Source organism: Lissotriton helveticus, chromosome 1_1, assembly GCF_964261635.1.
Source record: "Lissotriton helveticus chromosome 1_1, aLisHel1.1, whole genome shotgun sequence".
In the NCBI taxonomy this organism is placed as follows: Eukaryota; Metazoa; Chordata; class Amphibia; order Caudata; family Salamandridae; genus Lissotriton; species Lissotriton helveticus.
In genome coordinates, this window is record NC_136057.1 from 1,425,038,233 (window position 1) to 1,425,051,654 (window position 13,422).

The 13,422-nt window shown below is 44.2% G+C and overlaps 1 protein-coding gene across 1 annotated transcript in view; it reads right to left on the reverse strand.

Moving 5' to 3' along the window:
- CACNA1A (calcium voltage-gated channel subunit alpha1 A) overlaps positions 1-13,422 on the reverse strand; it is a 1,120,700-nt gene that overhangs the window by 196,142 nt on the left and 911,136 nt on the right. The window contains exon 39 of the mRNA XM_078685323.1: positions 9,989-10,096. Coding sequence (XP_078541449.1) covers positions 9,989-10,096 — 108 coding nt within the window. The remainder of the gene's footprint in view (positions 1-9,988; positions 10,097-13,422) is intronic.

A 13,422-nucleotide genomic window follows, 5' to 3' on the forward strand; every position in this document is an offset into this window, starting at 1 on the left:
GGGGGACAGGAGGGCCATTTGTGAAGATCACTATGATGCAGAACCAGGACTACAAGTAAGTAACAATTTCTTCTGCCTCGTAGGATCTTTATTGGTAGCCAGAAATGATAGAATAGAGTTCTCATGTACCGCAGCTCTTGACGATAAGAGAGAAAAGATAGCAAGCTCAAGAAACTATTATAATACTTTTAAAAGTGCATAAGGCAAAAAAGATTCTTAAGTGTGTCCTGACCTATAGTAATTTTAGAATAAATACTCATATGAGCTCAATAATCAGAATCAGGACAGTAGTACCTTGTACATTGTAAATGTGTGACCATATTTCCAAGTAGCTAACGTACACATTTCAGCTAATGTGTTTTTTATTTAACCATCAGGCAGTAGAAGCTATATTTCCTCTTCCAGACGGGCCTTGGCCCTTACCAGTAAAGATTGATTTGCCAAATGGAAACAAAAGCAAATGCTGGAAAGAACTCAGCTAATTCTGTATGTAACAGGCCAAAGTTAACAAAAAGCTGATTAAAAATAAAATTCTCACAACATCTAAAGAACTTAGAGGCATTCAGCGTGTGTGGTTAATTTAGTGAAAAATACTGGAAGGGAATTAGCCGTAATAATATGATACTCTAAAACTAACATGTGTAAATATGAAGGATCAGTTCTCATCATCACCCTTAAGGATAGACTGTAAAGAGTTTGATGACTTAGAGGGGCTGCAGGTCACTAACTCTGCATGTAGAAGTGATTCAGACTAAAAAAGATGCATTCCCTTTAAGCAGCTTTTTCTAACGGTCCTGGACAGTGATTGCCTTTGGCTATGTGCAGCGGGGTATTGTCCACTGGGCTTGGCATGTTGCCAAGACCTGTGTCCAAACCCCCAGCAGGCTGCCAACCCGGTGCTGCGCACATCCTTTGGCCTGTGGCACATAGGGTTGGCCTTCGGGCCCAGGGACCCAATGCCACAGGTCCAAACCATATATATTGAGGGGAGGGGGCATGTAGCCTCGCTCCGGAGCCTAAATTCACCCCACTGACCCAAAGGCCAAATTCAAATAAAAAGGGAGGGGGCATACTTTCTTGGCCCCAGGAGCGCAATCCATTAGGGCCAATTTCTAACGAGAGGGAGCCAGGCAGCCCCCTTCTCTGAGTCACAATAGGCCTCGGGTACCCCAACCCCCTGAGCCAAATGCACTTAAAAAGGGAAGGGGGCCTCATAGCCCCATCTCTGAGCCTTATTAGGCCCTGGGGACCCTGTGAGTCATTGAACTGGCTCAGACAAAAAAGTCCTGCAAGACTAAATGGACAATATGTCCCTCTCAACGGACCTGATTGTTGAGGCACCAGTGCTTCATGAATGTATGTACCAATGCCTACGAAGCCGCCTGACAACTGCCAATGACAGGTACTCCATGAGCTGGGCAGTGGTAGCAGCCTTAACCCAGGTAAAACGAGCCTGCACAAATTCTGGCTGTTGTTTCTTCACCAGTGCATAACAGATCTTTTTGCAGGGAATAATCCATTGGAACATGATCCATGTGCATTGCCTTGCTCTTCTTTGCTACGGAGAAACTCACAAAGATCTGATTGTCCACCTAATGGTCTACGGTGCAATCTATATACCAGTTTAGTGCCCTTTTAGGGTCCAGATGATAGAGTATCCCCACCTTCTTAGAGGGATGAGGTGGGGCAAAGAATGCCGGAACACGAAATGGAGTGTCCACTTTCAGCAGAAAGAAGTTTGGGTCTTCAACACCAACTTATCTGGAAAGAATGTTGCATAAGGAGGTTTAATTGGAAAAGCCTACAGCTCACTTACACCCTAGCTGATGTTATGGCAATAAGAAAGACTGTTTTCAACACCAGAAGCCTTAATGTACAACCATACAGAGGCTAAAAAGGGGTGCACATCAAAAAAGTGAGAACTATTTGAAAGACACACTGTGGATTCACAGAGGGTATTGGCGAAAACAAGTGTAGCAAACCTTTCGAAAAACAAGGCTTATCTGGCAACTGTAAAATAGCCAAAAGAGCCTTGAAGAGTGTTCAAAGTTAGTTCTTGCTGGGCGAGGGACATGACAAACAAGAAAACTTTAGATAACTTGGCTTGCAGTGAGTCTGTTTGGCAGGTGCCACATTAAGTCACAAATCTGTCCACACAACAGACCTACAAATGATTTTGGAGATGCCATGCAGTCAAGAAGACATCAACAACCTCAGGAGAAAGGTCAAAGGAGGACATCTGGAGCCACTTATTCACCAAGCATCAAGATGCACATTCTGCAGGCCAAGGAGCACCCTACCTTGCTGCTGCAACAGAAGATCCTCTTGAAGTGGCAGCTTGATCAGAGGATAGATGCTCATTCCCAGGATTCCCAGGTACCACAAACACCTGGCCAAATCTGATGCCACTAGGATGATTTGGGCCCGGTCGTTCCTGATCTTCTTCAGAACTCAGGACAGAAGAGACAGCAGAGGGGAGGCGTACAGGAGTCCAAACTCCATTCTAGGAGAACTGTGTAGTTTGTCTTCTTCGGAACTCCAATAGGCAAACATATTGATGTTGCACTTTCTCAGCAGTGGCAAAAAGTTTAAGGCAAGGTTCCCCACCATTGGTGGAAGACACCCTGTTGTAACTGCTATTCGTGGTCCACTAAGCATTGATGGCTAAGTTTGCTGGCCCTGGCATATCGAGATCCCTCCACGTGGTTTGTCACGAAAGAAATCCACTGCTGGTTCAGCCACTTCCAGAGGTGCAGAGCCTCCTGGCAAAGGACCCAAGACTACACCATGGACATGGAAGTGGTATTGTCGGTGAGCACCTGCACCAGCCTTCCTTTGATAGTGGACAGGAAGGCCTTCAACGCTAGGTGCCGAGCTTCTGCTGAAGACCAGAGGCTTCTGATGTCTACCTCTCCCAGGTGACCTCCCAAAACCAAAAGTGGTGTATCCATTACCAGTGTCAAATCTGGGTGGGCTAAGGAGAGGGGTTTGCCACTTACTCAGTCGCGGTCCAGCTGTAACCACTGCTTTAGTCACTGGGACTTCAGGTCTCAATACAGAGCCTGCATGTGCCAGATGGCATGGTTCACCAGTAGCATGCAGGAGGCCAACAATCCCAGCAGCCTCAGAGTCATACACACTAAGATCCTGGACAGAGGCTGAAACATCAAGATCATAGCAAGAATTAACTGAACTCTCTACTCTAGGGGAAAGGTACAAAACTGTACCGTATCCAGAAAGGCTCAGATGAGAGGGAGCATCTGCGAAGAAGTCAGGTGTGACTTTGGCACGTTGATAGGACATCCCAATGATATGAGGAGGTGCCCCATTGCCTAGAGGAAGTTGACAACTGGCTGGAGTGAGCCAGCCTTTATTAGCTAGTCACTGAGGTAGGGGAAGACTGGTACACTGACCTCCGAAGGTGGTCTGTGACCGCTGCCATCACTTTTGTCAACACCTGAGGGGGACTTATGTTTCCAAAAGGGAGCACTGCAAACTTGAAATGCTCCTGGCCCATTGAGTACTGAAGGTAGTGCCTGTGGGCCTGCAGGGCAGAGATATGGAAATAAACAGCACCACCATCCAGTCTCTAAGGCAGATAGGACCTGGGCTAGCGTTAGCATCATGTCCATCTGCAGGAAGGCGTTGAGAGAACGGAGGTCAAAAATAGAACAAAGGGCTTTGTACTTCTTCTGCATCAGGAAGTAGTGGGATTAATACTCAGCTCCTACATCTGATGTTGGAACCCTCTCGTTGGCCCCTTTGGTCAAAAGGACCTGCACTTCCTGCTGCAATAGGTACAGGTGGTGCTCCATCAGCCACTGTGATGGTGGTGTACGGTGAAGCAAGATGGAAAGAAATGGGAGGGCATACCCTGATGTACAATTTGGAAAGCCCACTTGTTGGAATTGATGGCTTGCCAACCCTAGATGATGTATTAAATCCTGCTTCTGACAGAGTGATTGTGAGCCAGAAAGGACACACTAAGGTGGTTTTGCAGCTTTGGATGCAAAACAGGTGGGGATCCACAGCCAAGAAGATCTGGGAGACCTGTTAGGTTGATGGTGGTGTATGATGTTTCTGATACTGGTAACCACTAATGTAGGCCTAAAGGGATGAAATTGCTGATGGGACTGTCTGGGTGATACAGACATACACAAGGAATGGGCTGTCACCCAGTTTTCTTTCAAATGTTTCAGGACAGACTCTGCTGTCTCACCAAAATGGTAAGGGTCATCAAATGAAACATCTATCAGGGATGCTTGGACATCCCCACAGAAGCCTGTAAATCTCATCCAGGCATGGCACCAGGTACCACACTCATATCCATCGCCTGACCTAAGCAGTCGGTGATGCCTGAGCCTGATCGAATTACAAATTTAGGTATGTCACTGCCATCCTAGGATAGCTTGATCAGGGGCACCTTTTGGTCATGCGGAACTGCAAGAAACATTTGGGTCACCATGTCCCATAGGGAATGGGAGAAGCAGCCTAGGAGACAGCTGACATTCACTGATTGCAGAGCAAGACTCATGGAGGAAAGAATGCTCTTGCCAAATGTCTCTATACCCGTAGACTCACAATCAGGCAGGGTGGTGGGTAGGTATTGGGATAACCTTTACTGGGGAAGCATTGGACCACCAAGCTCTCTGGCGTTGGATGTTGTGTAAGAAATTCAGGATCGCCTTGTGCTAGTCTGTGGTGCAGAGGGACCTGATGATAAATTAGTGGTCCCGAACATGGTTTCGCTTCAAGTGCCCAAAAGGATGTCTTGTAGACCTCATTAAGTTGTAATAGAGGATCTACAAGCACTTGAGCGAGCTGGAGTACCTCTGGGAGAACATTAGTCTAAACTATTGAGCTTGCAGAGTTAAGTTTATTTTGTCTTTCCAGTCACTGTGTTGTTGTGACTATTGATCTTCCAAGCATTGTTATAGTTGTCTCATGTGGAAACGAGCATTGAGAACTAGAAAAAAGCAAGAGACCATTGAATCTAGGAAAGAGGATATTTGTCTGACTGGTGACTTTGGGTTGTGTATTAATTGGTGACATTCCTGAGAAATAGTACACACTATGGTCTTTAAAGGAAACAATTCTCTGGTGATGGTGTTGAGAGTGGCTCCTAGGTAATGCAGGACTAATATCTAAACGTGGTAGATTTTTATAGATCCACACAAAGACCTATTACATCTTATAAAGTGACAGTTAAGTTGAAATCTTTATAAACTTAATATGCAGCATAAGCTTTATCAGCCAATCATCTAAGTATGTGTAGACGAAAAATATTTTTGTGGAGGAAGGCTGCAACTATTGCCATAAATTTGGAAAATGTTCTTGGTGTTCAACTGAGATCCATCGGCAATAGCTTGTATTGATAGTGAGTTTTACCAATGAAGTAGAGAGCAATGTCATGTGGTTTTCTTTATTGAAATGTCTAAATAAGCATCCCGAAGATCTGGAGAGCAAATCCTGTCTCCTTTAATGAGTTATGGATAAATCTGATGTGGTGCAAGCATCTGTAAGTTCTCCCTTTTGATGCATTTGTTGCTTTCTCATCTCTTTGTCAGTATAACTGCTGAAGAGTACAGGGCCTGAAAAAGACAAGTTAATTATTTTTAATTATGCCTCTGGCTTTAGAGATGTTAGACAAAGCCATAATGCTCGTCATAAAGCAGTGCCATTACAGAAGGTTGTAGCTGCTAGGTTTGTGCTATCTACTGCTGGGCTTATGACTTGATTAGAGAAATCTTCCCCTCATTTAAAGCTTCGGGTAAGTCTAGTCTCTGTCTCTTGGTAGGTCATCTGAAAAAATGAGGAAGGATCCCCACAATGCTCTGTCATACCTGCCAAGAAGAGCAGAGTCACTAGCTGAATTAAGGGCTATGGCCGTCGTTTTGCAGGTCATTCTACTCACAGCAACTTTCTCTTTTTGATGGCACTGATGTCTCTGGTGCTGATGAATGCTTCCTGTGCCCTGCAGAGCCTATAGCAGTGTCTATCGTGGGCTCCTGGCATAGAAATATAGGATCTTGTTGAGCACTTGCAATTCTTGGGGTGATGCGAAGTGGCCCATTTGATGAATGCTGGTGTTAAAATAAATTATTTTGCAAGCCCTGTAATGCCTGGGACCAGTGGTAAAAATGGTTTTGGTGAAGCTTGTGGCTGCAATGTCTCCATTATCATTAATACAGAAGAATGAATGACATCTTTCTGTACCTCTAACTAACACATCCTGGAATGTTAGAATGTCATCCACTGGGAATGATCTTAATGGAGAGGTTGATGTTGATGTTTAAGAAGTGTCCATTGTATGGCCTCTGGATGTGCTTGGAAGGGTGGTGTGTATTCTCCATTTGCACTGTCCAGAGTATGTGACAGATGAGGTGTTGTGGGTTCTGACATTATTGGTACACTTTGAACTTCCTGTGGCATAAGTGGCTGTGGCACTGCAACGGGTCCTCTGCAGGTAGGACAGAACCTGGTCTCAGTAGTAATGCAGGTTTGTCTAGAAGAATAGCTGCAAAAGAGTGTGTTGAAGATAGAGTATGTATTGAGACTGAAGTGTGCCTCGATGGCAATCTTCTTGACAATGATCTTTTCAACGTTGATCTGATTGTAGACTGTGGAGTCATGGACATTCTTGATGCCGAGATATGATGTCTGAATGTTGATGATGGCACCGTGGATTGCGTTGCAGTCAAGTGTTTACATTGTGGAGTTTTAGCCATTGAAAGTCAGTGATCTGATGATTCATAACTTGTTTTACAGCCAGTGTGGTATTTGTCTCAGTTGTAGGAACCAGTTTCGACTTCAATAGAATTGGTACCATGGACATGGTGATTAGTACTTGAGTCATCGGTGTTGATGTGACGTGAATGGTAGAGCCTCTCAACAGCTAAGATGTCGACACCCATGGCTTTGATGTTGACCGTTGCTCTTCAGAGTTACAGGAGTGACTGGAGCAATGGTGGTGATGCTACTGATGCTTCCTTTCCCTATACCTACCACAGCAGGTGTCCTATTCAAAGGAGGAGCCTGGTGTAGTCGAGGAGGTCTTGTCCCTTTTCCTCTGTCTCTTCTTTTCCTCCTCTGCTCCAAAGTCTGATAGCTTGCCTCTCAGGAGTATTTCTTCTTTGATCTTAAGAGACCTTTTTGTAATTTTTTAAGAACGAGGACAGTCTTGAACAGAATGAGAAGCTGGAAGGCAGACCACACATAGGTCATGGGGATCAGAAACAGCCTTTTTTCTCACCGCTGTTGGGGCACTTAAGAAAAGCCGAAGGCACAATTTAAAAAAAATTCCCTTAAAGTTGCAAAAAACACATAGAGAACATCTGATATTCTTTAAAGGACGTCAAGTGAATGTTGAAAAATTAGTTTTCGGAAAAAAAACAGAGAAAAAATTACTTTGAAGATCTCTGAAGTGTCCTGAGATCCAGTCAGCACAAGCCGGAAAAAAAGAACTAAGGCTGTGAGACAAACTGGCGGTACAGGGCATGCTGGGTACTGGAGGCTACTGAAGCCCTTCATTTTCTTCAGTTAAAGCAGATGTTTTACTAGGTAGCACATTTCTACACAAAATGCTGCAATGCATCTTATATGTTATTTAGAACACCGTACTTTTCTACAGAAAAATTAACTTGAAGGTGGCCAGTCAAAGACTTTTGGAGGTGTCACCGAACTGTTCAACATTGGGGTGTCGGAGGAGGAGCTACGCTAGCAACCAAGATGGCCGCATAAGCTCCCGGCTCCGCCGACCTCCGCCGGAGGCTCATGAATCCTGACTCCCATCCTGATTTCCCACCGGACTCCCATGCAGCTGAAGTGCGCCTGATTCTAAAGGTGCAATCCCGGAATTTCTAGCTGCTCGGACGACGAAGATATGTCGTGCGCCATTCTTGGCCTAACTCAGAGTTGAAGCCGGGGCCTCGAGTTATAACCCGGCCGGGTTGGAGTTGAACAACATCGGCCGCGGGACGTGGGTGGTTCCGGTCTCCCGAAGTGGCATCTTTCTTTTCCGTTTTGGATGGTGACCTGGTGGCAGCTTTCTCTTGCAACTACGGCGGCTTTCTATATCGACTGCTTTGACCGGGGAGCCGCTGCCCGGATGCCCCGTTGAGCTCCCGGGGTTGATGGGCTTGGTTCCTCCTTGGCGGCGACGGTACTGCGATCGTGCTTTGGTAGCGCCCACAGTTGTCATCGACATTGTTTCTGCCTGGTGCCCCGGAGAAGTCGACCTCCGGGGTTCCGATACCCGCCCGGTCGCTCACTAAGGGGCGATGGAGCGGGCCGAAATTACACCGTCGCTGCGCAATGTAATGGCCGCCATTGGGGAGCTCCGCAAACGAGTCACCGCCACCTTCCAAAGGATGGTCTTAACGGTTGATCACATCTGCCGGAGACCGGACTCCGACTCTTTGTTGGTCGTGAGCCGAGATGCCTTACCCGCGGAGAAAGCTCCGATTGTTACCGAGGACCCTGTGCGGACGTCGGACTTGGAAATTTCTTGCGACCCTAAGATGACGGCGAGCGAGCCCGAAAGTACTGGCTGTGTGTTCTGCACTCTGTCGATACCGCCCGAGATGGATGTGACTATTTCTGTACTTCAGTGTGTCTTCTCCACGAACTATCGGATTCATACCTCGCCTCTGTCAGAGAATGCACAAAAACGCTTTGCTGATTTATCGTTGGTGGCCAGTGGACCTGGTTTGACTTTTGAACTTTGTCAGCGTCTATCCTGGTATCACTCCTTCTGTGGCGACTTTGAGCCGTTTCTGTCTTTGGATGTTCTTGTTGTGATGGCGGTTCGAATGGTCAGGGCTAGCATGAAGAATCGTAGCGGCCTGGTCGTACTTGATGGGGTCTGCGTAATGGATCGTCAGGGCCAGGGCTGACTTTGCAATGTTTTCTTTTGGCTTTGCCGGGTTGTGTCTGTGGGAGCGAGGGCCAGATGGGATTCTGATTGTCTGGGTATTGTGTAACTGCTATGTTCGAAACGGGATGTGCTGCCTCTGTGGTGCCGGGGGCCGGGCGGGACGGTCCTTTCCCTGTTTGTGGCTCCTCTATTGAATTTTTATTGAACTGCTATAACTTGCTTAACGTTGCGGTAGGGGATGTCTGCTTCTGGTGGGGGGATGGGAATCTGGGAGCCCGTATCGTTTTGTACCATATCTCCTCCTCCAGCTTTTCCCTTCCTTGGGGTGTAGTTTAGTGGGCGACAGGCACGCTGCTAGTGGGGTTAGGTCGTAGCCATCAGCAGGGGTGTAGGGTGGGGGGTTGTGTTTTTTTAATTTTATTTTTCCTTTATTTTTTTCTATGACCTTTCTATTCCCTTTTCCTTTCTTCACAAGAAATGTGGCATACTCTCCTGCTCTTTTGTCCATCATATCTGGGTGTCGCATGTCCAATTCGTATATCCTGTGCTGTTGCGATGTACTTGTGGTCCTTTGCATCTTATCGTTTTGCTTCAGCTTTAAGCTGGTATTGATCTTTTTACGATGCCTATGATTGTGGTGTATTTCTTCAACTTATTTGCCTCTCCCCAGTTGGAATGTATTTCACCAAATGACACCTGATATGTATATTTTCTTTCTTGTGTTATAATCAATAAATATATACATAAAAAAACATTGGGGTGTCTACCTCCAAAGTCTGAAGATTATTATATATGCACATCTATATTGAAAAATGTCCTGGGGTCCTCGCATGCAGGGTCGACTAGTCTACTTTGATGAATATCAGTGAGAATCCTATGAAGCAGAAAGCTATTTATTTTCATATAACACTTTTACTTCTAAATTTGGTTGGTGTGAAAATGTTCTTCTCACGACAGGTGTGTTTAAACGTAAACCAATTGAAATGGCTAACATAAAAAAAAACCACTATTCACTAGAAATCAGTGGATTATCTCCCTTACCAACCTTGCAAGAATCTGGAAGTGAAAGTGCAAGCAGATGTGTGTGTGTATGTGCGCGTGTTTTAGTCTTACATTTATGTGGGGTGACCAGGAGATCCAACGTCTTCTGGGACATATTTGGCCAGATAGCCATCATCTCCTTCCGAAGCTGGGAGTCCATTTGCTGCTTGTCCATTCCACCTGCAGAGATCAGAAGAGTGGGAATTATAAAGGGACATGGTCTGATAGAGGCCATGTAGTTAGCAGGAGCTGAGGGCCTACTAGCAACTAAGTCTTCCAGAGCAACTTTTTTCAAAATGTCCAATAAACAACCTTTCAACATCATCACTCACAGCCAGCAGTCCGACTCAGTAACTCACACAGCACTCAAAAAGTGCACCTGCACTTTGTAATGCCAAACCAATGTCACAGTGTTTATACAACTTCCTCTTCTGCCATTATCTTATTAATATATTATACAACTGTAGATATAAAATACCCATGAAGTATGCTTACCTAAAAAAACTCATTTTGGCGTGGGATCATCACAAATCCCTATCCTTGGTTGTATTCACAATCCTATCAGAGGCTCTACCTCTTACCTAGCACTAAGGGGCCGATTTAGAGGTTGGTGGTGATGGAGCAAGGTGGAGAACCACAATTTTGTGTACCCCTTGTGAAATCATACTTGCATAATCATAAATTGAACTAATTGAGTGATGTGTGAAATTAACCAACCTAGAATAAAATTGCACCTACACAGACATACGTGGGAATTAATTTTGCTTATGTTACAATCATAATTAACTAATCATGTGATTCTGTCGTGTCGTAAACTAATAAGCAGCTTTTGAAATAACGGAATGTGGCATAAATGTGCTTTTGTTTACGTATTTTTGTGGCAAAACGTGGGAATAGGTGAGTATAGTATGCTTAAATGTTGCTTATTTGCTAGGTAACTACTAATAGGGAAAACCTTAGTAAGGGGGAGGTAAACAGAAGGGTTAAAATTCTAAAATTAACATTTGTTTGTGTTTGTTTCTATGATAGTTCCCATTCTGGCCTGTGAGGCCTAATAAAAGATGGCTGACTTGCTGAACTACGAATAGAAAATGAACTGAGCATGCGCAAGCCCAAGTCCGAGTTCGAATGCGAGCTGCTTGTGCCTGGAGTGAATGTAGTTCAGGACGACGTGGCCTGGAAGTCTAGATGGCTGCCAAAAAGATGTGCACAATGGTTCTGAACGTGAGAAAGTTTAGTAAAGTTACCAACTGAGAACAGGACTAGGCCGGACAAGGCCCAAAACAATGACCCATTTAAAATCTAGCTGACGGAAGCGGAATGAATACTGTAATGATGAGGTGATGCTCATCCACCCCAAAATTGTCCAATCAGAACTCAAATTTATGTTGAAAGTTACACTTTTAGATAGATAGAGCTAGTGAGAAAGGTATAAAAAGTGCTGATTTTAGTGAGGAAAAAAACCCAACTCTTTTTCGATTTCATCTAGAGATGCTGTCCGTATGTTGATTTTTCCTGAGATGTACGACTTTGAATAATTTTCTATTTCTTCTGAATGAGATTTGGACTTTAGGTGAGGTCATTAGTCAGGGAAATAGGGAGAAAGAATGAATTTTGGGAATTATCTGCCCTTTTCTAATACTTGTACTTCTGAAATCTAAATAAAATGTCTATTTCTGAATTTTCTTAAATAAATGGAATTAACTGTTTGAAATAAAATCTTTATTTTCCATATTAAAATGTCATTTTTGAATAAATAAATAAATAAAGTGAATAAACTTTAGACATGTTAAATTTGATTTGAATAAAAATTAGATAAATGGAGAATTAAGCTGGTCTTGAGTTTTCCTATGCCTAATTTTTTACTAGCAGATCCGTCAACCTTAAAGGTGGCGTGTCTAAATACATGTTTTGCTAATGAAAACCATGGTAAACTCATTTAAACTGCAGGTGTAAATAGTATAAATATCTGGTTTAGTTTTAGACACTCCACTATGATACAGCAGCTCTCCTTTGAATTTCACCGATCCATGGAGTAGGGTGTAAGTGTTTGTGAGTAACTTGCAGTGTTATGGGCCCCACTGTCGAGTATGTGTATGAATTTGTACTTCATGGAAAAGGTGACATGGTTTTATAAATTATTTCTGGAGAACCACTGCATCAGTGGCAATGGACCCTCTGTCATCAATTGGTGTATGGCCCATCTATCCGACTCTAAGTTTCCTCGACTCATTTAAAGATTTGGGAAGTGCCATGTTCCTGATAGTGATGCCACAGTCTATGGTAGTAAACACTTTTACCAGGACACAACCTTTGCTGACATGGCATTTGAGGACCCCACCTATGTAAGGATAGAATCTGGATACCAAATTATTCTTTATTTTTCCCGTATGGACCACCATGCACAGCAGTATTTCTCATTTAAAGTGCTCACACCACTCCTAAAAGAAAGCCCATATAACTGTTCCTCGCGGATAACGTGCTGGTTGCCTTTAGGCACAGAAGATGCCCCTATGCAATTCGTTACAGAAAGTCCCCCAACACCATTCTTCAAAGAAATACTGCCACAACTTCCATATACTAAGTGCCACCGCACAATTCCATACAGGATGTGTCCCATCACCATTCATTAGAGAAGGTGTCCCAAATCCCAACATCATCCTAGCAGCAACTGCCACATTGTCATTCCTTACGGACATGCTCCTTTGCTATCTCTAGGGAATTGCTTGCACACCACGTGGGCCCACATTTCTCTAATGGCAGGTGATAACCCAGGGCATTGATACCAGCCTTAACATCTCCCTATAACACTGGGCTGATCTCTTCTTTCTAACAATGGACTAATGTTGTTCATATGCCCTAGCAGTATAAAAAGATTCCGACTCTCCAATGTACTTGAGACTTCTGTAAATTATCAGTAAGGAGTATGAGTTTGAAACAAACAAACAAAAGGCCAGTTACAATGTAAACATACACTCTACTGTACGTAATCCATTTACATCTGAGCGTTGATAACACTTTTCACTCAATCTACTCTCGTTGAGAGGGATGGCTCGCCTGAGCCCTTGCTGACCCACGTGTACGTTAATATCTTGTCCAACATCTTGAACAGGAAACAGAAGAACGCTGAATGGGACAAGACAAATTGATAGCACCATAGGACAGACAGATGCAGGCTCACACACTCACAGAAGGAACATATGCACAAACTAATTCAATTGCAATATCTGATGATCACAATAGCACACTCACATGGTTTTTGTTGAAAGTGGCAAGGCACAACAACTCTGAGGAACCCTTGCCACTGAGAACAATTACTCAAACCCAAGAGTCAATGATCACAGTTGCACAGTTTCAATAAAAGTTCAGAAATATACCCCTGCCTGCAACATTCTATAATGCCTATGCCAATGGTAAAACACAGAGCCTGCACCTGACAGTCTACATTCAAAAACTACCTTCAACCCCACAGACTAAGAGATGCAAAAATGGCGTGCTACACCAAA